The following is a 26525-nucleotide window of genomic DNA, read 5'->3' on the forward strand; positions in this document are numbered from 1 at the left end:
CGCAGAAGCCCTCCTGGAGACAGCAACCCTACTCTACTGCAACAATGCAAAAGTCATCACTGCAGACTGAGGACTTGCATCGCCCACCATAGTTAATATTTTGTATTTTGCCACTAAAACAGTTCGGACCCATCTTAGGGAACAGCCTGCCAGATCTCTCTGCATTCCGGCATTGCCAGAATCATGAACGTCTCTGACCCTATTAACTATAATGGGGACCAGTGGAGATCCGGCTAGGAGAGCCTAAGTATTAACTCTACAAGCACCCTGATGGTGTCCTGTAGTATATGCAGCAAATCAAGTCTTGCATAATGGAGCCTCTAGCGACCTGACTCGTTTTTCCAGCTCGTTCCACAAATGCTTGATCACATTGTGCAGTCTTGCAGTGTGTCAGGCACATTACTGTACTGAAAGAGGCCACGGTCATTAGGGAATACCTCTGCTATGAAATGGTGTACGTGGTACATGTCAAACTAACAACCACATGATTGCCAGGACTCAAGAAATCCCAGCACAACATTGCCCAGAGAATCTCGCTGCCTCCGCTGGCTTGTCTTCTTCTCATAGTACTTCTAGGTGCCCTCTGTTCCCCAGGTAAAAGAGGCGCACACACTCGGCCATCCATATGATGTAAAGGAAACATGGTTCTTGAGACCAGACCACCCTCTCCTTTTGCTCCGTGGTTCAGTTCTGATGTTTACTTGTATTTTAGGCACTTTTGGTGGTGGACAGGGGTCAGCATGGGCACACTGACCGCCCCTTTTGCTCCAAGCTTTGATGCACCGTGTTTTCTCACATCTTTGTATCAAAGCCAGCAGGGACTCTTTCAGCATTTTGTACTGTAGCTCTTCTGTAGGATTGGACAAGGCGGTCTAGCCTTGGCTTCACACATGCTTCTTTGGGCATTGGGTTTCTATGACTCTGTCGCCGGCTCATAGATTTTCCCATGTTGGACCACTTTTGGTAGGTACTATCCACTTTATATTGTCAGACCAGTTGTCTAGCCATCACAATTTGACGTTTGTCAGAGTCGCTCAGATCCTTCTACTTGCCTGTTTTTCCTCCCTTCAACACATCAATTCAAGAACTGACTGATCACTTGCTTTCTAAAATAACCCACCTCTTACGGGTGCCATTGTACCAATATAGCAATTCACCTGTCAGTGGCTTTAATGTTATGGCTGATCGGTCTACGTTAACCTACCTCACTTTCATAGGCGGCACTGTTTGTCCTGCGGTAGACAGCACGATCAATACTTCAATTAATTATTCAACCATATCAAGTGTCCATATCATATAGACCTGTTTGTGTTTGTAATGAATCCTTATGTCAAAGTAAATGGGCGGTCTGCCCTTGGCCTGTTCCCATCATTCCTACATCTTCATATAATACTGACATTGTGTCACTTCAATGACTTAAGACTGTGCAGGTCCTCACTGAGGGCAGAAAATGTGTCTGATAAGCAATATAAACCCTTTAAGTCCCATGAGCCTTTCTCAAACCATTTAAGACAGAGATGCGGGCAGTCCATTTTAATGTATGATGTCCTATGTAAAAATAAAAAGGTCAATAACACTAAATAACTCTAAAACCGACCATACACATAAGATAGATGTCGTCCGAACAGCAGTTAACTCCTCCGATTTCCGCATAAACATGCAGGTTTGGCAGAAAAAAAGATTGGCCATATTGAAAATAGTTGTGAGGGTACAGTTGGAAGACCCCATTACAATTTAGACGAGTCTTTCCCAACTTTATTACTGCAGGCGAAACCCTGAAAAATGTTTCTGATGAACCCCCTAATACCGTTCCTGCCTCAAACTTGGTGTAAATGTTGTAAAAATTGTGTGTAATAGCGACACCTAGTTTTTCCATTGGGTCTTAATAACTGTGTCCACCTTCTACAGTAGCAGTAGTGCACACTTATGTGCCATTGTTTTTTTTTTTTGGGGGGGGGGGGGGGGGGGGGGGGAGGGGTTACAGTCTGGAAATACCATAAGCATTTTGTTTCTGCTGCCCTCCCACAAGCCATCATCAGAGGAGGCAGTGGGGTAAGGAACAAGAAAATTCAAGCTGAAAATTGATATTTAAAAATGATTTTTTACCTATTATTAACGTTAGATATGTATATCCTCCCCTTTTTGTGTAAGAGAGTTGATCTGATTTGTGTATAGATATATAGTATAATGGCTCACCTCTCTATCACTATGATATTTCGGAGGGTGCACTATCCACTGGCCTACCCAATGCCATTCAAATGGTAATACATTTATATATAGTGATAGGCACACCCCCAAACTGGAATAAATATGTATCTATATGTATTTCAGTTCATTATATGTAATCTGATTTGCACTGGCCAAAGTTTTTTTTTGCTTTGCACAATTCTTGGATAGAAGGGTTCCCGTTAATAAGCTGGTCACTGTGTGTCCTCTCTGCTTACCGTGTAAAACCTAAATCGCGAGGCTTTAGGATCCTATAACCACACTATTATAATGCAGAATAAAACAAACTTTGCAGTCCACTTTATGGAACAATCCTAAGAAAATTTGGAATTTTAACAAGTAGGGCACTGCCATGAGAACCCCAGCTCTCAACATTTCAGTTCTCCACCAGAAGAGAAAGGAGGCATTAGGCCCATTGGTGTCTATCAGACTGAGGTGCCCTATGTAGCTTTGGAGCTTATGAATGAGGGATGTCCTTCTAGCAACTCAGAACCCCCCCGATGGACTAATAGGGAAACGAGCAGTGTATATTGTGATGGAAAACTGAATCCAGCCAGCAAAGGAGGCAATATCTACAATCACAATGTATTAGTAAGTGGCTTGTAATAACTTTCTCTACTTGATAAATGCCATTTGCTGAAGTGAGACAAGCCCTTTAAGTGCTAATGATGGCATCCTAGGTTGCTTTGCAGTCCATTGTAAGAGAACACATTGTGCTAGTTGAGATCTTAAAAAATAATACTTGCTGTTAAAAAAATGACCCAGTGAATAGTTATGACACTTACTTACATAATGTGGCGTCACTTGGTGTTCAAAGTGAGTAGCAATGTGCACGTCCACCTGATGAATGGACTGTTGGTGGACATACATGCTCAGTCACTCTTCCCATAGCTAGGTCACTGTGTAGTGATCAACAGCCTATAGAGAGAGCCTCTGCAGCAGTATGGCAGTAGAGTTTGAGACTCCTGTAGACATACTGAAAGTGAAGGCTGTAGAACAAAAAGGGTTGAAACATTTCAATGAAGATAAATTGTGTTTTAGCTCAAAATGAGCAAAATTCAATGATAAAAAAATGGCCCCAAAGGTGTCCATAGCCTTTAAAACAGTTGTTAGCAGCCTTTGGGACTCTTGAAAATTAGTGTTGAGCGAAGCGAGCTTCAAATGCTTCATCCAAAGTCGCTTAGTTCAAAACGTCGGAATAATACTGTACGGAGATTCGTCTCTGTACAGTATTAGAATGTATGGGCTCCTAGTACCTCGGAACTGAAGCAGAGTTCGGTTTCAAGTTTTAAAGTGGTTTTCCACTTTAAAAATCAGTTGCTGAAATTTTTCAACGAAGTCATGCGCAAATCTCACTACAGTATTATTCCGAAACTTTGAACGAAGGGACTTCGGATGAAGCATTTGAAGCTCGCTTCGCTCAACACTAATGAAATTGTTTGATGGGACAACTGGTTCCATCCTTTGTCACACGAAAAAGTGCTCCAATCGAAACTGAAGACTCTGTGAATTGCATGCTCTTTGTGTAGTTTGCATTTTTGTGATTTACTGTGTTTGTTTTGTGTTTTTATATAAACATTTGATTGTTTTATTCAAAGCAGTACTGGCACGGAGCTGAGGAGGGCAGCACAAGCATGCTTATTGTGCCAGCAGTTGGCATTGATTCTTGGATTGCTGGGTCTCAGTCTGGAGCAAATTTGTGTGCACTGTAAATAGGATTCTGATATAAAGGATATTTGGATGTGCGCTCATCCCAAATGGTCCGCAAATTACTATGAGACAGCTGTTCCTGTCATTAGCTACTTAGTTACTGATTACTTTCCATTCAGACACAGGTAGAAATATATTGTCCTCACGTATAATGGTACATTCTGACTGAAGGTTCTAGCTGCCGATTTTTCATCTGATTTCTATTTCTTTGGGTAAGAACATGCTTTTCTTTGGGTAATACCTCTGCAGGGATTTGACATTGGCAGCTGAGAGGTGACATCTTGCAGGGCCCGTCTTTTAATTCACTTTGTGAGCAAGGTTTACTGACACACAAAAGATGGAACAGAGGTCATGTTTGACTGATGTCTTCTCCATTAGAAATGGTCAGAATGAAACCTGTGCTATGAGTGGATATTGCCCATTTAAAAGGTCCATGGTGTAAGTTGGGCTAAAGGCTTGAACACCAGAGATATAAAGTTCTGTATGTTTATAATGTACGGCTGATTGTGGGGACGCCCTGTAAGGATATTTATCCAGGCAGAGAAGCTGCCTCTAATCATAGTAGAACATACCAAGAGTAGAACAGTTGATCATGGTGATCGATTAGATCTGGTCTTTAAAAGATTTAAAAAATACTTTAGTACAGAAAAAAACAATGGCAATCCAAAGCTGATTGTTCCAAAAATGATATACTAAAGCAATAACAAACACAATGCAACAGGACAAATAACAAAGTAAATACAATCGTGCCATACTCAGTATAGAAAATGTACTAATGCTAGTGCTACCTTATAAATGTGAGATTCTTGGCAAATACAATTTTTTTTATACAAAATTATTTGTGCCTGTCCGCCAACGACAAGGCAATCTCTTTAGGAAACGATCCTACACTAAATGCTACCTCCTCCGGTGCCATACTGGCCTTCATTAAATTCAGGGAATGCAGGTTCCACATGCACGTGCTGTTGCGTTGTGTTCGTTTTTGCTTTCAGCCATGCTGATGTGCTGACCAAGCCCCGTTTTTTTCTTTTAAAAAAATTATATTCTGTATCATGGGGCTGCAGCTTTGGTCTCGTTCTCCTCCTTATTTTGAAAACCTATATATAACCTATATATATTGCTTCTTTTCCGTGCAGTGAGACCTGTAGGTTACGCTCTCTTGGAATGGATACACTGCAGTTTTACCACTGTGGATTTGCCTTTGGTAAATTTGCATAGCTTTACAGTGCTTGGAAAATGAATGATATTTTCAGAAATCAGCAGCAATTTTTTTTTTTAAATCTGCTTTATAAATTGACCTGTACTGACACTGCTTTCCATTGTTGCTATCCATATGGACACTTCAGTGCAGATTTTCAAACCGTGTCAAAAAGGGACATGTCCCTTCCTGGAGAGGGATCAGCCTCAAACCAAGGCAGGTATGCACTCATGGACTAGCCCCATTCAATGGGACTGAAGCAGTGGCCAGATCATCGGCATGCAAAACAGCAGCAAAAACGCAAGGGTCACCTTGGGTTCTGAGGAGGATTTAACAAGTGTAAAAATGCGCCGTGTCAACATACCTTTATGCTGCAGACTTCTACTGGATTCTTGCATTTAAAGGGATTGTGTCATCAGAAAATGACCTGTTGTTTAAATCACTTTTTTGTTTAACATAGTTTTAAATAATTTTTGATGATGTTATTTTTAATTTTCTATGTCACTTTTTAAACTAAAAACAAAACTCCTGCAATTTTTGCACAGACCACTGGTGTCACTTCTAGGTTTGTACAGATTACTTTACTGCAGTTAACTCATTTTAATCCTGCCTGTAATGATACCACCTCTGTGTATAGATAAGTCAGGATCCTCCATTCACAATAGCTCATCTATTCTTCCCTTGAACAATGACCTCTGCACAGGTCACAGAGCATGCCTAGAGAACTCTCCTATAGAAGTCAGTGATCCCCTCCTGACTATTGTGTCTATGGACCATGGGGCTGCCTTAAAGGGAACCTGTCACCAGTTTTATGGTGTCCTAACTAAGGGCAACATAAATAAGTGATTGATTCTCTTAGCACAATGCTGGGTCACTTTCTTTAATTGACCCAGTCAATCTGCCAACATCTTGTATTGAAAAGCTCCAGCTGATAATGATGAGTCATGAATATTCATGAGCTCCTGACTCTCCCCGCCCACCTGCTGCTGAATGACAGTTTGTTTCCATATGAATCAGCAGCAGGTGGGCAGGGGAGTGGCTATAGCTCTGAATTAAATATATGCTGGACTCAATGACATCACGCTTGACTCAAATCAGCTCATTAGCATGCAGCATCTTTTTGTGTATATTATGAGGTAACCGTCTGTCACACCAGTAAGTGAATACATCTAAGGCACTTTTTAGTAGTTAATGATTGTATATAATTAGTTAGATTATAATCAAATATCCACATGACAGGTTCCCTTTAAAGCAAATTTTTAATGCTTTTGTAAATGCTGTTAAGAACAGCTCAGGCAAGATGGCCGCCCCATAATCAGGTGAAGAAAATAGAATTTAAAAAATCTACAATCAGAAAATAAAAACTGATGAAAAAATAGGAGATCGGATTTTAACGGGCAGATAAAATTTCCTTTAAGTCCTCCTTGGGCATATTAAAACCCCATCCTCAACAGTGGCCTGTTTAGATATACAGTTATCCAGGATTGGGCATATTTCACAATAACAAGGTAGAGTTTGCCATCCAGGAATATGGGGAAAAGTGCTGACAACCCCCTGATTGCAACCAGCCATGTTGGTTATCATCAGGCTCTCGCAAGAAAAGGCAGAATTTTTAACAACCACAACTTTGCAGAAGAGGACAAATCAAGGGTCTATATTTACTGGTGATTTTTTGCATATTTATTCTATTTTTTTTTTTTATTTTTATAGAGCAAAGGTTTCAGTAGAATATTTCCTTATACTTAAATTTGTGTGCTGTGACTGCAAAGAATATAGGTTAGGCTGATGTATGCGAGAGACTAACTTGGCTCTGTCACTAATTATGCATATGAAAAAGAGGTAATGATCTCACTACAGTTGTTATCATTTCTAGGTTAGTGACACTGGAGAATTGTCTATCCATTACGCCGGAGCTGCTGAAGATTTTTCAGAACATGTCTGCCCTCCTAGGTAGGTTATTTATTTTTCTCTTAGTCATCTCCTCGATATATGTCTTGCCATCCTGGAGTGGCCATGAACATAAAAAAAAAAAAAGAAAGGACAAAAAATGTATTTTTGCTGCTTCGTGACTTTGTGCTGCGACACTACTGGCTGTGAAGTACTTTACTTTCTGCTAACTAAGAGCTTCTCATTTTAATGAGCTAAATGCCAGGTGTAGTGCGGGTTTTGCTCCAGTTTAGAGAATAAGCGCTTATCTAAAATACCTCAGCGTCTTACATTCTGAATAATGGAATCTGCGAGATAAAAAAAATTGCATTGTTATGCTCTTATTTAATTCATTTAAATACGCGCTCCATGATAAATCTAAAAGGTATATTGCATGCTCAAATGCCAAATAGAAGTGAAATTAAAAGATATGAAAATATATTCACAGTTTCCGTTGTTGCATTTGATTTTTGCTGAGATTTACTTTTCGATAGTTGTTCTGCTTATAATGAACCAAACTGCACATAGTGTGAGTAGGGACTTAGAGGTTGTCTCACCTCAGCAAATGGCATTTATCATGTAGAGAAAGTGAATACAAGCCACTTACTAATGTATTGTGATAGTCCGTATTGCCTCCTTTGCTGGCTTGATGCATTTTTCCATCACATTATAAACTGCTCGTATATCCAGGGGTTATGACCGCCTGCAATCCAGCAGCAGTGGACGTGCATACACAGTATAGGCAAACGCGCTGGCCTTTCAGGTGGCTGGGACCGTGGGAACACGCATGGGCACACTTGTGCAGCAGCTCCCGTCCCGGCCACCTCATATCTGCTCTGCAGCGGTGGCTGTAACCCCTGGAAACAAGCAGTGTATAATGCCCTGCCAAAAGCCTCTGGTGGCAGCTTATTTCCCCTGAGAACAAAAATAACAGCCTGATACTTCTTTCCCTCAATATCTGTCGTTAGAAGAAGGTTGGTTCATCTTCACACATATTACTGTATTTTTCGCCCCATAAGACGCACTCCCCTTCCCCCCCCCGAAAAGTTGGGGGAAATGACAGTGCGTCTTATGGGGCAAATGCTGCCATTTTTACATCCCTAACGCTGATACATCGCACACGATGTATCAACAGGGAGGGAGCTTGCAGCGGGGCCCGGTGCAGTCACTGTACTCTTACAACGGGCCCCGCCGCTAACAGCAGTATACATATCTAAACACTAATCCTTAACCTCCAGTAACTTTGAAGCAGCGCTATCCTGTTACTACTTACAATCAAGCTCTGGTAATAGGCAGAGTGGGCGGCGATGTAACGTCACTCACTCACGTCACACGCCTGTTCCGCCTGCTTCATTCATAAAGTGGTAGGAGCAGGTGCGTGACGTGAATAAGTGACGTTACGCCGCCACCCGCTCTGCCTGTTACCGGAGCTTGATTGTAAGTAGTAAACAATCCTCCCTCCATAACAGTGTCATCCAGAGATCCCCCCCCCCCATAACAGTGCCATCCACAGATCCCCATAACAGTGTCATCCACAGATGCCCCGATAACAGTGTCATCCACAGATCCCCTCCATAAGGGTCCATTCACACACGTCCGTAAGTGTTTTGCGGATCCGCAAAACACGGACACCGGCAATGTTTATTCCGCAATTTGCAGACCGCATATCGCCGGCACTATAATAGAAAATGCCTAATCTTGTCCTTAATTGCGGACAAGAATAGGACATGTTCTATTTTTTTGCGGAAACAGAAGCACGGATGCGGAAGTGCGGAGCTGCAAATGCGGGTGCTTACAGCACATTCCGGCCACATTGAAAATTAATGGGTCTGCACCCGTTCCGCAAAATTGCGGACCCATTTTGCGGACGTGTGAATGGACCCTAAAAGTGTCATCCACAGATCCCCCATAATAATGACATCCACAGACCACCAAAACCCACCAAAAACACACCTTTTAGTTCAAAATATTTTTTTTCTTATTTTCCTCCTCAAAAATCTAGGTGGGTCTTATAGGGCGAAATATACGGTAGATTAAAAATAAACACAACGCAACAGCACTCTGCAAACACAAATAAGGTAAATTTCGAATCTACTATTACGCATCCGGGTGCGTCATCCGTGCTCGACTGGTGAAGGGGAAGGTGAGAGCTGCTGTGTGCCTAATGTGATTACAAATAAAGTAAATACAATAGTGCCATACTCACTATAGAAAATAAACGTGAGAGTCTTGGCAAATGCATTTTGTACAAAATTATTTGTGCCTGTTCGCCAACGACAAGGCGATCTCTTTAGGACAGGAACCTACACTAAATACTACCCCCTCTGGTGCTGTACTGGCCTCCATTAAATACTGGAAATTCGCGTTCCACATGCATGCTGAGCCTAATCATATTAGATTGTCAGCCGATCCTGTTGAAATTGGGTGGTTTGGTGACATTAACTGCTATAGACACTTAAAAAAAATCTTTTTTTTAATTGGTCTTTATTCAAAAAAAAGTTTAATTGGTCTTTAGTTTTTCCTCAACAGCTTTCACTTTCAGGGCATTTCAGACTTTAGTTTTCCCCTTTGCGTGTATCCATCAGAGAGCACCTCTGATAGCTCAATCTGTAGCCCTGATTGCTGAGCTCCTGACAGCTTTCAGACACTCATTCAAGCTAAATTCTTATTAAACTGATAAGAATTTAGCTATGATGAGTGTTTAAGAGCTGTGGGAAAAGATGAAGAAATCTACAAATGCACTGTAAGCTGTGGAGGAAAATAATGATTTTTTTTTATAAAGACCAATTAAAAAAAAAGATTTTTAGTCCAGAATGAGTAGAATGCAGCAATAATAAATAAAAAAAATACGCCAAAAGATGTCCATGGCTTTTAAAGTGTATGGCCATCTTAAATCATGGAAAGCTGTGCTTTCTGTGTCTGGTTGTGAGACAGCCTGCTGCATCAGTAGCCTCTCCCACTAGTCTGCTTGCAGTTGAGCTAAACTTACCAGGAGATGATTACCAGGTGTCTGCAAGTCTGTTTGTTTCATGATTTTGCGTAACGTTTTTTGGCTCTTGTTTTTGTCCCACTCACTTATTTTAGTCGCCCCAACTTTGGGTGAAGGGGATTTCTGGGGATATATATTGAAGGCTTATATTTGGTTTAGATATCAATGTGTTATCGGTCGATGTCCAACTCACAGGACCTCCACCAATTAAGCAAATGTGACTGAGCTGCCGTACCAGGCACAACTGCATATTTGGTCTTGCCCCTGGACTGGAAGAATGGGGGGACATGGCATTTTCCCCTTAGTGCTGCAGATCATAAGGTCCCACATTGATGGCTTATCTTGTTTCCTTTTATAAACCTAGATATTGGGGAGGTAGATTAAAAGAGACATAGCGGTGGTGTGGTTACGTAATCAGTCAGACTTTTTCCTTACATCACCTATTTCCTGACTTTCAAAATGCAATTTATATTAATTGATATCATTCTGCATCCTATTAGTTACTGCCAAATCTCAAATGAATTATTAGTTCATTATGTTTCTGTCAGCCTCAATCATTCACAGCTAATTTTCCCTTCAGCTGCCGTAAGAATTCATGGCTTTGGAAACACCTTTATGAACGGTCTTACTCTTCCCCTATTAATCTTTAGTATATTGGCTCACATTTTATTTTTGTTTTGACTGGAGAATTCAAATAAAATGTTGGAAACAGAATTTTGTTGTATCCATATCTAGTGGTACCGTGTTGAGTCTTTAAAATGGCTGTTTTTGGCACTCTCTTTTTTAAAGACTCGCAAGTCAATGGCCATAAAGTTCATAATAACCTAAAGGGCCCCTTTCTATATTCACAGTCCGTTTGGTTTAACTATTGTATATTTAATAAAGTGTAGGCACACGGCAGGCCGACAGATGTCCAGTTGACTTTGCTAAACCTTTGTTTTATACGGTTTGTATAAAACCTTTGTTTTATGCAGAAGTATATCAGTAAAGTTTGCCTACAATAGTGGTTCATGGCTCCTGAATAAACGCAATCTGATTTATCCTATGTTTTGGAACAACATTTGGTAGCTGCATGGTGTTGCACTTTTTGAAAAAAATCTTTTTCATTCCCCCTTATCCGCTCCACCGTTCCACCTTTCGTCAGAGTTCTTCTAGTGCCTGTTCTGTAAACTTCTGGATGGACAGGGTCACATGCGCCGCTGCAGCCAGTGATGTGTTCTTTAGCAGCATATCACTGCTGGGTCACGCGCTGCGGCACGCCCGCCGATCAGCTGTTTGAAGTGGTCACGGCGTACATGTGAGCGCTGCCTCCTTTTCAGTGTTGCCTGTTGTACGTGCTTGCTGCCTAATTTTTAACAGTTGTGCAGAGTAACTGTAGTAATAGTAATTACTCTGAAACACTGAAGAGGACATAGCACTTCATTTTAAACACTTCCCCCCCTTCAAACAGCTGATCGGCAGGGGTGTTTGGAGTTGAATCCCCCCGCCAGTGTGATATCGATGACCTGCCTTAAGGATGGGGACAAGATAACCCCTTTAAAGGGAATCTGTCACTAGCAATTTACCAATTTTTTTTTTTCATGAATCCATGTTTAACAGAGTACCTTTTTTCCATCTGTCTTGTTCTTTTGATTGTCCGTCTTGTCATTTCTTCAAAAAATCGATTCTTATGATATGTAAATGACGCTGTAAGGAGCCCAGAGGGGCGTTCTTCTTTCTCCACGGTGCCCAGGAACGCCCCTCTGAAGTGCCGTGCCCGCCGAAATTTGAAAACTAATAACGCCTCCAAGTTCATCTAAATCGCCTCCCAGAGGCGCGGCTAAGTGCTCAACACCCCCCCTCCTCAGCGCCGCGCTCTGCGGCAAACACCCCGATCCTCCTCTCGCCGGCATCCCAAATCCCGCGCAGGCGCAGTGCCGGCGATTGCCTGCGCTATGATAAGATTACTGTCGGCACTGCGCCTGCGCGGGATTTGGGATGCCGGCGAGAGGAGGATCGGGGTGTTTGCCGCAGAGCGCGGCGCTGAGGAGGGGGGGTGTTGAGCACTTAGCCGCGCCTCTGGGAGGTGATTTAGATGAACTTGGAGGCGTTATTAGTTTTCAAATTTAGCCGGGCACGGCACTTCAGAGGGGCGTTCCTGGACACCGTGGAGAAAGAAGAACGCCCCTCTGGGCTCCTTACAGCGTCATTTACATATCATAAGAATCGATTTTTTGAAGAAATGACAAGACGGACAATCAAAAGAACAAGACCGATGGAAAAAAGGTACTCTGTTAAACATGGATTCATGAAAAAAAAAATTTGGGTAAATTGCTAGTGACAGATTCCCTTTAAGACTGGCGTTTCCTACAACAGTTAATAAAATATGCACTGGAATAAGAGGCTCTTCATACTCATAATAAATTTGGCACATCTTCTGGCAGTCCATGCACCAGAAAATCAAATCTACTCTAAGTATGCTCGCGTAGATTTGAATTATAATTTATGCCAATTTTGTCATAAATTACAGGTAATTGTCCTAGCTGATGTAGGCTTGTCCTACTTTTCTTGCCAAGAAAAAATTTAAAAAGTCCCAAATTAAAATTCAAATATAGTGTGCGCCGTAGTTTGCTACTTTTTTTAATGCTATAAAAGTGCCCTAAAAAAGCATGATAAATCTGCCCCATAGTGCAGAGCAGCTCATCTTGGCACAGACCAGTAAAAGGCTTCTTCACATGGCCGTGTCCATATTTCAGTCCGCAAACAGCAGATGCGCAAAATATTGACACCTTTTCTACAGTCCACAGTTTTCTCACTCCTATCAATAGAAGGCACTATTTAAATCCGCAGTATGGATAAAGATAGGACAAAATCTATAATGTGCGGAACGATCAAATGGATCTTCAAAAAAACATGGATGTGTGCATGGCCCCAAAAAAGGTAAATGGTTAGGAATGAAAGGGTCAGTGAGTTATACAAAAATTCAGAATAGCACATGAAGCATAATAATATAATACATGTAGTACAGAGAGTAATACAGTGCATATAGCGTAGGAAGAGATCGGTATAGTGTATATATCCCAGGAAAAGAGCAGTACAGTACATGTACAGGGAGAGATCCGTACAGTACACTATGCACAGAGCAGCAGGGAGAGTGTGAAGTCCTATTCACCCTAATAGAGCTCTATTAGGGTGAATAGGACAAGGGTTCTAGCCCCCAAGGAGGCTAATGGTTATTAAACAAAAAGTAAAAAAAAAGAGTTTAACCCCCCCGAAATATAGAATATATTGCGATACATATCGCACATGCCTAAAATTATATCGCAATATGGCAATATAGATTTTAGGCCATATCGCCCACCCCTACTTCCGACCATCCATGTTGTTATACAGTTACCCTACTGTATATCCTGGAACAATGTAAGCACCGGGAGACACTGTCAGCACCCAGGAAAAGTGATTGCTATAGGTAAAGTCCTAATAAGCAGTCTTGTGAACAAGTAAGAAGTACAGGTAGAGAGCAGTACAGTACTTGTGACATAGGTAGACAGCAGGACTGTGCATGTGGCACAGGTAGACAGCAGAAGTGTGCATGGGGCACAGGTAAAGCATTACAGTACAGGTAGAGAGCAACACAGTGCATGTAGTACAGGAAAATAGTAACACAATGCATGTAGTACAGGTAGAGAGCAGTACAGTACATGTGGAACGGGTAAAGAGCAGTACAGTACATGTGGCACAGGTAGACAGCAGGACTGTTCATGTGGTACAGGTAGAGAGCAACACAGTGCATGCAGTACAGGTAGCGAGCAGGACTATGCATTTGGCACAGGTAGAGAGCAGCACAGTCCATGTGGTACAGGTAGAGAGCAACACAGTGCATGTAGTACAGGTAGAGAGCAGTACATTACATATAATACAGGTAAAGAGCAGCACAGTAAATGTACAGGTATAGAGCAGCACAGTCCATGTAATACAGATAGAGAGCAGTACAGTACATTTAGTACAGGCAGAGAGCAGTACAGTACATTTAGTACAGGCAGAGAGCAGTACAGTACATTTAGTACAGGCAGAGAGCAGTACAGTACATTTAGTACAGGCAGAGAGCAGTACAGTTCATGTAATACAGGTAGAGAGCAGTACAGTACATGTCGTACAGGTAGAGAGCAGTACGGCACATATAGTACAGGGAGAGAGCTGTACAGGTAGAGAACAGTACAGTACATGTAGTACAGGTAGAGAGCAGTACATTACATGTAATACAGGTAGAGAGCAGTACAGTAAATGTAGTACAGGTAGAGAGCAGTACATTACATGTAGTACAGGTATAGAGCAGTACATTACATGTAATACAGGTAGAGAGCAGTACATTACATGCAGTGCAGGACAAGAGCAGTACATTACATGTAGTACAGTTAGAGAGCAGTACAGTACATGTAGTGCAGGTAGAGAGCAGTACATTACATGTAATACAGGTAGAGAGCATTACATGCAGTGCAGGTCGAGAGCAGTACATTACATGTAGTACAGGTAGAGAGCAGTGCAGTACAGGTAGAGATCAGTGCATTACATGTAGTACAGGTAGAGAACAGTACAGGTAGAGAGCAGTACATACAGTACAGTTCGAGAGCAGTACAATACATGTAGTACAGGTAGAGAGCAGTACATTACATGTAATACAGGCAGAGAGCAGTGCAGTATATGTAGTACAGGTATAGAGCAGTACAGTACGTGTAATACAGGTAGAGAGCAGTACAGTACGTGTAATACAGGTAGAGAGCAGTACATTACATGTAATACAGGTAGAGAGCAGTACATTACATGCAGTGCAGGTTGAGAGCAGTACATTACATGTAGTACAGGTAGAGAGCAGTACATTACATGTAATACAGGTAGAGAGCAGTACATTACATGTAATACAGGTAGAGAGCAGTACATTACATGTAGTACAGGTAGAGAGCAGTACATTACATGCAGTGCAGGTCGAAAGCAGTACATTACATATAATACAGGTAGAGAGCAGTACATTACATGTAATACAGGTAGAGAGCAGTACATTACATGTAGTACAGGTAGAGATCAGTACATGCAGTACAGGTAGAGATCAGTACATTACATGTAGTACAGGTATAGAGCAGTACATTACATGTAGTACAGGTATAGAGCAGTACAGTACATGTAGTACAGGTAGAGATCAGCACATGTAGTACAGGTAGAGATCAGTACATGTAGTACAGGTATAGAGCAGTACATTACATGTAATACAGGTATAGAGCATTACAGTACATGCAGTACAGGTAGAGATCAGTACATTACATGTAGTACAGGTATAGAGCAGTATATGTAGTACAGGTATAGAGCAGTACATTACATGTAGTACAGGTATAGAGCAGAACAGTACATGTAGTACAGGTAGAGATCAGTACATGTAGTACAGGTAGAGATCAGTACATTACCTGTAGTACAGGTATAGAGCAGTACATGTACAGGTATAGAGCAGTACAGTACATGTAGTACAGGTATAGAGCAGTACAGTACATGTAATACAGGTAGAGAGCAGTACAGTACAGGTAGAGAGCAGTACAGTACATGTAGTACAGGTAGAGAGCAGTACAGTACATGTAGTACAGGTAGAGAGCAGTACAGTACATGCAGTACAGGTAGAGAGCAGTACAGTGCATGTAGTACAGGTAGAGAGCAGTACAGTGCATGTAGTACAGGTAGAGAGCAGTACAGTACATGTAGTAGAGATAGAGAGCAGTACAGTACATGTAATACAGGTAGAGAGCAGTACATTACATGCAGTGCAGGTCGAGAGCAGTACATTACATGTAGTACAGGTAGAGAGCAGTACATTACATGTAATACAGGTAGAGAGCAGTACATTACATGTAGTACAGGTAGAGAGCAGTACATTACATGCAGTGCAGGTCGAGAGCAGTACATTACATGTAGTACAGGTAGAGAGCAGTACAGTACATGTAATACAGGTAGAGAGCAGTACAGTACATGTAATACAGGTAGAGAGCAGTACAGTACATGTAGTACAGGTAGAGAGCAGTACAGTACATGTAGTACGGGTAGAGAGCAGTACGGTATATGTAATACAGGTAGAGAGCAGTACATTACATGTATTACAGGTAGAGAGCTGTACAGTACATGTAGTATAGGTAGAGAGCAGTACAGTACATGTAGTACAGGTAGAGAGCAGTACAGTACATGTAGTACAGGTAAAGAGCAGTACAGTACATGTAGTACAGGTAGAGAGCAGTACAGTACATGTACAGGTAGAGAGCAGTACAGTACATGTAGTACAGGTAGAGAGCAGTACAGTACATGTAGTACAGGTAGAGAGCAGTACATTACATGTAGTGCAGGTAGAGAGCAGTACAGTACATGTCGTGCAGGTAGAGAGCAGTACAGTACATGTCGTACAGGTAGAGAGCAGTACAGTACATGTAGTGCAGGTAGAGAGCAGTACAGTGCATGTAGTACAGGTAGAGAGCAGTACAGTACATGTAGTAGAGATAGAGAGCAGTACAGTACATGTAGTACAGGTAGAGAGCAGTACAGTACATTTAGTACAGGTAGAGAGCAGTACAGTACATGTAGTACAGGTGGAGAGCAGTACAGTACATGTAGTACAGGTAGAGAGCAGTACATTACATGTAGTGCAGGTAGAGAGCAGTACAGTACATGTCGTGCAGGTAGAGAGCAGTACAGTACATGTCGTACAGGTAGAGAGCAGTACAGTACATGTAGTACAGGTTGAGAGCAGTACAGTACATGTAGTACAGGTAGAGAGCAGTACATTACATGTAGTGCAGGTAGAGAGCAGTACAGTACATGTAGTACAGGTAGAGAGCAGTACAGTACATGTAGTACAGGTAGAGAGCAGTACAGTACATGTAGTACAGGTAGAGAGCAGTACATTACATGTAGTACAGGTAGAGAGCAGTACATACATGTAGTACAGGTAGAGAGCAGTACAGTACATGCAGTACAGGTAGAGAGCAGTACAGTACATGTACAGGTAGAGAGCAGTACATTACATGTAGTGCAGGTAGAGAGCAGTACAGTACATGTAGTACAGGTAGAGAGCAGTACAGTACATGTAGTACAGGTCGAGAGCAGTACAGTACATGTAGTACAGGTAGAGAGCAGTACATTACATGTAGTACAGGTAGAGAGCAGTACATTACATGTAGTGCAGGTAGAGAGCAGTACAGTACATGTAGTACAGGTAGAGAGCAGTACAGTACATGTAGTGCAGGTAGAGAGCAGTACAGTACATGTAGTACAGGTAGAGAGCAGTACAGTACATGTAGTACAGGTAGAGAGCAGTACAGTACATGTAGTACAGGAAGAGAGCAGTACAGTACATGTAGTACAGGTAGAGAGCAGTACAGTACATGTAGTACAGGTAGAGAGCAGTACATTACATGTAGTACAGGTAGAGAGCAGTACAGTACATGTACAGGAAGAGAGCAGTACATTACATGTAGTACAGGTAGAGAGCAGTACAGTACATGTAGTACAGGTAGAGAGCAGTACAGTACATGTAGTACAGGAAGAGAGCAGTACAGTACATGTAGTACAGGTAGAGAGCAGTACAGTACATGTAGTACAGGTAGAGAGCAGTACAGTACATGTAGTACAGGTAGAGAGCAGTACAGTACATGTAGTACAGGTAGAGAGCAGTACAGTACATGTAGTACAGGTAGAGAGCAGTACAGTACATGTAGTACAGGTAGAGAGCAGTACAGTACATGTAGTACAGGTAGAGAGCAGTACATTAAATGTAGTACAGGTAGAGAGCAGTACAGTACATGTAGTACAGGTAGAGAACAGTACAGTACATGTACAGGAAGAGAGCAGTACAGTACATGTAGTACAGGTAGAGAGCAGTACAGTACATGTAGTACAGGTAGAGAGCAGTACAGTACATGTAGTACAGGTAGAGAGCAGTACAGTACATGTAGTACAGGTAGAGAGCAGTACAGTACATGTAGTACAGGTAGAGAGCAGTACATTACATGTAGTACAGGTAGAGAGCAGTACATACATGTAGTACAGGTAGAGAGCAGTACAGTACATGCAGTACAGGTAGAGAGCAGTACAGTACATGTAGTACAGGTAGAGAGCAGTACATTACATGTAGTACAGGTAGAGAGCAGTACAGTACATGTAGTACAGGAAGAGAGCAGTACAGTACATGTAGTACAGGTAGAGAGCAGTACAGTACATGTAGTACAGGTAGAGAGCAGTACAGTACATGTAGTACAGGAAGAGAGCAGTACAGTACATGTACAGGTAGAGAGCAGTACTGTACATGTAGTACAGGTAGAGAGCAGTACAGTACATGTAGTACAGGTAGAGTACAGTACATGTAGTACAGGTAGAGAGCAGTACAGTACATGTAGTACAGGTAGAGAGCAGTACATTACATGTAGTACAGGTAGAGAGCAGTACAGTACATGTAGTACAGGTAGAGAGCAGTACAGTACATGCAGTACAGGTAGAGAGCAGTACAGTACATGTAGTACAGGTAGAGAGCAGTACATTACATGTAGTACAGGTAGAGAGCAGTACAGTACATGTAGTACAGGTAGAGAGCAGTACAGTACATGTAGTACAGGAAGAGAGCAGTACAGTACATGTAGTACAGGAAGAGAGCAGTACAGTACATGTAGTACAGGTAGAGAGCAGTACAGTACATGTAGTACAGGTAGAGAGCGGTACAGTACATGTAGTACAGGTAGAGAGCGGTACATTACATGTAGTACAGGTAGAGAGCAGTACAGTACATGTAGTACAGGTAGAGAGCGGTACAGTACATGTAGTACAGGTAGAGAGCGGTACAGTACATGTAGTACAGGTAGAGAGCAGTACAGTACATGTAGTACAGGTAGAGAGCAGTACATTACATGTAGTACTGGTATTAAATTATGGACTCTAATCAATATTTACTTGATTCTGCAACCAGACTTTGCTCCTAACATTTAGCTGGATATTTCCTTGTGTCATGAAGAACATGTGTTGAGTTAGGTATAAAATGATCCTCATACATTGTGTAGACGCAGCTACTTCTATATTTATTACTGTGCATTGTGACAGATACCTGCAAGAGGAGATTTACAGAATACATTATATCCTTTTAGATCCAAGACATATTGTAGTTCCATACGTGTTGCCGAATGATGGCTGTACTAGTAATTTATATACAGTCTCTGTTCACTGACTGGAGCAGTACTGTAAGGGAAGCGTGACCCCTCATTCACTTTTATGAGCCTGCTGACATCATGTCTCGCCCAGCCTTGTAATATAGATGAGGCATGCCAGTGCAAAACCCAAGAGATAAATAACACGCAAGTAGGAAGGGGCACGGCTGTGAAAAGATAAGGGATCGCACCTATTTACATTGTGCTGACACTGAATGGTTTTAGTCTCATAAAACTGTTATAGTTGCTTTCTTTTTTTTTTTTTTTTCTATTAATAGGTTAAAACATTTTATGTCATCCTCTTTCTAGTCAGCGCCATTTTCCATACTTTTCTTTTTTTGCCCTGTTTTAAGTTGTTGCTCTTTGATATATACAGTAAATGTATTACTACTTTGAAACCTATTAATCTGGTGATCCTGAAAACAGTATCCAACTCAAAAAAACGCAGAGAAACCTTATGTAAAAATGTTCCTATAAACCTCATTGTTTTGTTACTGTATTACTTTATAGTCCTGAACCTCAAAATCTAAGTATAGAACCTTAAAGGGGTTATCCAACACTTATAAAATTCCCGGTCCCCTCGTATACATTATACTTACTTCGCACCCTGACACCCACGTCGCTCCTGATCCCCACTTGGCCGCTGCATCTCCCCATCGATGCGGATCAAAATAATCGGCATCGAGAGGGTGGGTTGACAGCCAAGAGCAGGCTGCGACAAGGACAAGCCTTCCTTGCTTCACGGGTGTCCCTGTCGCAACCTGCTATTGGCTGTCCCATCCGTCACCGGATGTTGTGATCCGCGCGACGGGGAGTTGCAGCGGCGGCCGTGCAGGGATCGGGAGCAACGCGGGAAACAAGGAGATGGGTAAGTATAACCCGTATCAGGTGCCCGGGCATTTTGGGGGGGCATTATAGGTGTTGGATAACCCCTTTAAAGGGGTATTTTAGGATCTTAAAGGGGTTCTCTAGGAATACTCAATTGTTCCCGCAGCCTGCCTCAGTAAATAGAAGATCTATACTTACCTGTTGCCTGCTGCTTTGGTCTTCCGAGCTGCATGGACATGGGCACATGCTCTGCTGCAGCCAATGACTGGCTTTAGCGGTGAGAAGGCCACAAGCAGCACGTCACTGCTAAAGCTAGTCATTGGCTGCAGCTGAGCATGTGACCATGTCCATGCAGCCCTGGAAGAAAACAAGCCAGGGGCCAGAAAGTTGATATAGCAAAGGCAGCACAGAGGACCACTGCAGGCAAATGGTAGAAACTGATTGTTCCCGGAGAACCCGCACCCTTATAGATCACCTGTTTCAGAGGATCTTCGGCACCAGAATGACACAACTCTGTCTATTGTGTAGTGGACGGAACTGGTAACTACACCGTTGGTCAGTGTGTTGGAAGACCACCGATCAGGTGTTAGTGGACAATCCATAAGATATGGCCATCAATATCAAAATCCTGGACAACCCCTTCAAGGCTCTTTAACTTGAGTCAAATGTCGGGGGAATTATCATAGATGAGCGTTTGTGCGAAAGCTTGTTCCTAATAATTGCCCCATGTATAGGTGCTGCTAATCACCTGACCAATGAGTAAATGCTTGTTTGTCTAGTGATCCTATCTTTCATGCAGCACATGAAATCTTTGTTGGTCAGCAGCACGTTGCCCTGTGTAAACTAGCGATTGCTCGTCCCCATACGAAGGAGATGATTGCTGCATGTGAATATATCTATAACCTCCACTCAGTGATCACGCTATTATAGGAAATGTTTGGTTCATTCCCGATAATTGCCTGAGCATCGTCCTATGTGAAAGGGCAATTAGAGAGAGCCACATAAAACCCTACATATCCGTAAGTGATGGTATGGTACCACCTTATGGCATTGCATTACAGATTCTGAAACCTCTGTATGCCTCCCTATGAGATCAAAGCCACACAGGTACAGTATGGTCCCTAGACTTCCTTGGGAGCCATTTTACAGCTATATGCATGAGTATTAAGAAAGAAGAGGACAAGAAACCCCTTAAAGGGGTTTTCTGGGTCTTCTATATTTGTGGCCTATCATCAGGATAGGTCATCATTATCTGATTGGTAGGGGTTTGACCCCCCACCGATCACATATTGATGACCTATCCTGAGGTTTGGAAGACCCAGAAAACCCCTTTAAAAGAGTAAACTGTTTAGTTGGAGCAATGAGGCTGTGCACCTGGAACTGGGCCCCCCTGGGGGGTATGAAACGCACCCCTCATTGGATCTTATGGAAGTGTATCCAAGTGCACTTGGACTGTGAAACTTTGTGGAATTGTACTGTAACCTAACACAATCGCAATCTATAACTATTATGACTAAAACTTAACCTTTAATAGTCAAAAGATTAAAACATTTAAAATCAAAAACATTAATCTCATGTGTAAGTGCCACTGAGGAAAATATATCAAGTATGATCGTAGGTCACATGTGTGGGTGCTCGGCGATATACAAGCCCTGGAGGTAATATAATGAATAAAGTAAGGTCTTTCCACCTCCTGTGTCGCAGTTGGAAGCCCAGTAGCGTGGTCCAGTTGTTGCTGGTATTGCTAGGGAATTGGACAGATGAATAGTTTACAAGGCCTGTCCTACAGTGTCCCTAGTAAGCCCTATCAGGGCAGCTGTGTCCCTAAGTCCCGACAACCTATTCACAGAGCACACGGTCTGACAAGGGCGACCCCGTCCAGCACCTATACTTGACCTTCACGCCCTAAAATGACTCAGTGTAAGCGTCCCAACATGCCATGTTTCGCTGTATGTCTAACTCATCAGCGGACATCTACAGTGTCAATGGTCTGTAGTATGAACGATTTGCTGACCAATAATCATGTTAGGCTAACTGTTAGAGGCTAGGTGCAAGCCTAAACTAACAATGTAGAAGACTGTAATACAATGCTACATTGGCAGTCATCGTTTACCTACACATCATGCTTCGAAATAGGCGCCCATTGCTCCCAGGCTTCCTGTTCGCTGACCCGAAGTGATGCATGCCGTACTGGAAGTGACGCCCTCATAATAACATTGCAATACCTTATCAGTCTTGAAGTCTAGATTAAAGGGTTTACCCAGGAAATGATAATGATGATTTGTCCTCAAAGTGGATTTAGACTGCCCAATTTTCGGGTAGATTAGCGGGAACGACCGTTCCTGCGAACACTTGTTCACGACAATCTGCTCGTTCACTGAACAAGCAGCCGACTGTTAGGAAGGAACTCTTCCTTCTCGATAATCGTCAATAACATTGTACGGTGTAAACCTGCCTTCAGGATAGGTCATCATTACTCACCTGAGCTCTGGGGAGCGATGCAGGCTCCCAGCAGCTTACCAAGGACAGCGCCGTACATCGTTTAGTGGCAATGCTTGGTATTGCAGCTCAGCCCTGTTGATTTGAATGGGGCTGAGCTGCAACTTGGCCTTGTGATCAATGGCCAGTGATGTCACTGGCCTAAGAAGAGGCTGCCATGCTCAAGGCCTCGTCTAACAGCTGATCGGCAGTAGCCTCGGGTGGCTTCCCCCCCGCAGAAATATAGTTTCATGGATAACAGGACAGTAATCCAATTGAAACTTTACGTACATGGGGCGTCATATAATGCAGCCGTTCATTAAGCCCTCCTTATCCACAACACACTTAATAAGTCATGTGTTATAGATCAACAGGAGGCTTTTTGGATCTTTTCTGTGAAAACAGTCGCACCAGGAGGGCTTAATGAACGGCTGAATTACAGCTATTTTATTTGAAACCCCCATATACTTGAAATGCTAATTGGACTAATGTCCTGTTGATCTATTCCACAGGATTTACTCATTGTGTGGTAGACAAAGGGGGGCTTAATGAACGGCTGATCATAGCTGCTTTGGCGCCCCTGTGTACGTAAAGTTTTAATTGGATTGCTGTTTTGTTAGTCTACATTTCAGCATACATATACATATGATATCGGTTTCTACCTTTGGTGATTCCTTAGAGGAATATTTATCCCCATATTCTCTGTTCCATATTCTTGCCGAGGGAGCGATTATCCCCACTAGTTTCCTGGGACGTTACCTCCATTTACAGGCAACCATCCCAAATGTGTTTACTCCCCCAGGTAGCGCAGTGTTATTCTCCAGGGCGTTACTTTCGGTACAGGGCTCATGACTTGCGGTAGCACCTGGGAACAATAGGCACCTATTTAGTACCCCGATCTGCAGGCAAACAATACCCATCAGTGCAGCATTGTATTACAGCCTCCAACTCTGTTAGTTTAGGCTTGCACCTAGCCTCTAACAGCTCTACTTACCATCATTATTGGTCAGCAAATCCATCATATTACTGACCATTGACACTGTGGATGTCCCCTGATGAACTAGACACACAGCATGTCGGGACTCTTATACTGTGTCATTTTAGGGCACATAGGTCAGGGTTAGGTTCCCGACAGGGTCACCCATGTCAGGGCAGTTGCTCTGTGGATGGGTTGTAAGGACAGAGCGGCCACCTGATAGGGCTTACTAGAGACGTTGTGGGACCATACCTTGTAAACTATTAATTTGTCCGATTCCCCAGGAATACCAGCAACATCCAGACCACACTACTGGGCTTCCAATCGTGACACAGGAGGTGGAGATTTACTGATTCTGTTAACTCCAAGAGGTTGGATGCCGCCGAGCACCCACATAAGTGACAGTACATTTATACTTGATGCTTGTGACAGTTGATGTATTTTCCTCAGTGGCTAAATTCTTGAGGTTAAAGGGGTTATCCAATATCATAAACTGCCCCCCCCCCCATGTGATGGGCCCCTCAGAGTGAATATACTTGTGCTGCTCCTGGTCCCCGCACCGCCGGCGCTGCTTTTCCCCGTGTGCGGATGAAAACATCCGGTGTTGGGGAGGAGCAGCCAATGGCAGGCGGGGACAGGGACGAGCCTCCCTAGCATCGCGGGTGACGCTATGGAGGCTCGTCCCCGCTTGCCATTGGCTGCTACCCCCTATCCGACACTGGATGTTTTCATCCGTGCACGGGAAGAAGCAGTTGGGGTGGAGGGGGGGCGGGGGCTTTTGGGGGGATGGGTATATATTCCCTGTGAGGGGCCCGGCACATGGGGGGCAGTTTATGATATTGGATAACCCCTTTAACTATTTTAGTTAAAGTTTAGTTAAGTTTTAGTGGTACAGGATTTTTGGTTATTTTTATTGTATTTTTATTATAAATGTATTTGGTTAGTGTCTTTTTTATTTGATTTTGTACTAGATTCATTAGCTTTGTATACTGCCTAACGCATATTCCTGTCTCAGATTTGACCATAATTTTGTTATGCTTTTGACTTCCTGGCGCTTAACGCTTCAGCTGCTCTGAAATTGGCGAATATTTTTTTGTGCCATAGACAAAGAAATTATAATTAGCTATCCTAAATCTCTACACTTATTACATTCATGGCCGGATCTCACAGAAAATCACATTTGTCAGGACATGTATAATAGTGTTTCAAACACTTTATTAAAGGGAATGTGTCATCAGAATATGACCTAGTGTCTAAATCACGTTTTTATGTTTAACATACAGTGGGATGCGAAAGTTTGGGCAACCTTGTTAATCGTCATTATTTTCCTGTATAAATCGTTGGTTGTTACGATAAAAAATGTCAGTTAAATATATCATATAGGAGACACACACAGTGATATTTGAGAAGTGAAATGACGTTTATTGGATTTACAGAAAGTGTGCTATAATTGTTTAAACAAAATTAGGCAGGTGCATAAATTTGGGCACTGTTGTCATTTTATTGATTCCAAAACCTTTAGAACTAATTATTGGAACTCAAATTGGCTTGGTAAGCTCAGTGACCCCTGACCTACATACACAGGTGAATCCAATTATGAGAAGGAGTATTTAAGGGGGTCAATTGTAAGTTTCCCTCCTCTTTTAATTTTCTCTGAAGAGTAGCAACATGGGGGTCTCAAAACAACTCTCAAATGACCTGAAGACAAAGATTGTTCACCATCATGGTTTAGGGGAAGGATACAGAAAGCTGTCTCCGAGATTTCAGCTTCTGTTTCCACAGTTAGGAACATATTGAGGAAATGGAAGACCACAGGCTCAGTTCAAGTTAAGGCTCGAAGTGTCAGACCAAGAAAAATCTCGGATAGACAGAAGTGACGAATAGTGAGAACAGTCAGAGTCAACCCACAGACCAGCACCAAAGACCTACAACATCATCTTGCTGCAGATGGAGTCACTGTGCATCGTTCAACCATTCGGCGCACTTTACACAAGGAGATGCTGTATGCGAGAGTGATGCAGAGGAAGAATTTTCTCTGCCCACAGCACAAAAAGTGCCGCTTGAGGTGGGCTAAAGCACATTTGGACAAGCCAGCTTCATTTTGGAATAAGGTGCTGTGGACTGATGAAACTAAAATTGAGTTATTTGGCCATAACAAGGGGCGTTATGCATGGAGGAAAAAGAACACAGCATTCCAAGAAAAACACCTGCTCCCTACAGTAAAATATGGTGGTGGTTCCATCATGCTGTGGGGCTGTGTGGCCAGTGCAGGGACTGGGAATCTTGTCAAAGTTGAGGAACGCATGGATTCCACTCAGTATCAGCAGATTCTGGAGACCAATGTCCAGGAATCAGTGACAAAGCTGAAGCTGCGCCGGGGCTGGATCTTTCAACAAGACAACGACCCTAAACACTGCTCAAAATCCACTAAGGCATTTATGCAGAGGAACAAGTACAACGTTCTGGAATGGTCATCTCCGTCCCCAGACCTGAATATAATTGAAAATCTGTGGTGTGACTTAAAGAGAGCTGTCCATGCTCGGAAGCCATCAAACCTGAATGAACTAAAGATGTTTTGTAAAGAGGAATGGTCCAAAATACCTTCAACCAAAATCCAGACTCTCATTGGAACCTACAGGAAACGTTTAGAGGCTGTCATTTCTGCAAAAGGAGGATCTACTAAATATTGATTTCATTTCTTTTTTGTGGTGCCCAAATTTATGCACCTGCCTAATTTTGTTTAAACAATTATGGCACACTTTCTGTAAATCCAATAAACTTCATTTCACTTCTCAAATATCACTGTGTGTGTCTCCTATATGATATATTTAACTGACATTTTTTATCGTAACAACCAACGATTTATACAGGAAAATAATGACGATTAACAAGGTTGCCCAAACTTTCGCATCCCACTGTATTTTTTTTATAATTTTTGATTGTTATTTTTAGTTTTCCATGTCAATATCTATTCTTAAAATCCATATAATCCTG

At 42.4% G+C, this 26525-nt stretch overlaps 1 protein-coding gene across 1 annotated transcript in view; it reads left to right on the forward strand.

The window, feature by feature from the left end:
- Window positions 1-26525, forward strand: part of IPO11 (importin 11) — a 565426-nt gene that overhangs the window by 228174 nt on the left and 310727 nt on the right. Inside the window, exon 22 of the mRNA XM_040421326.1 lies at window positions 7008-7084. Coding sequence (XP_040277260.1) covers window positions 7008-7084 — 77 coding nt within the window. The remainder of the gene's footprint in view (window positions 1-7007; window positions 7085-26525) is intronic.

The sequence above is a fragment of the Bufo bufo genome, chromosome 2, assembly GCF_905171765.1.
Source record: "Bufo bufo chromosome 2, aBufBuf1.1, whole genome shotgun sequence".
NCBI lineage: Eukaryota > Metazoa > Chordata > Amphibia > Anura > Bufonidae > Bufo > Bufo bufo.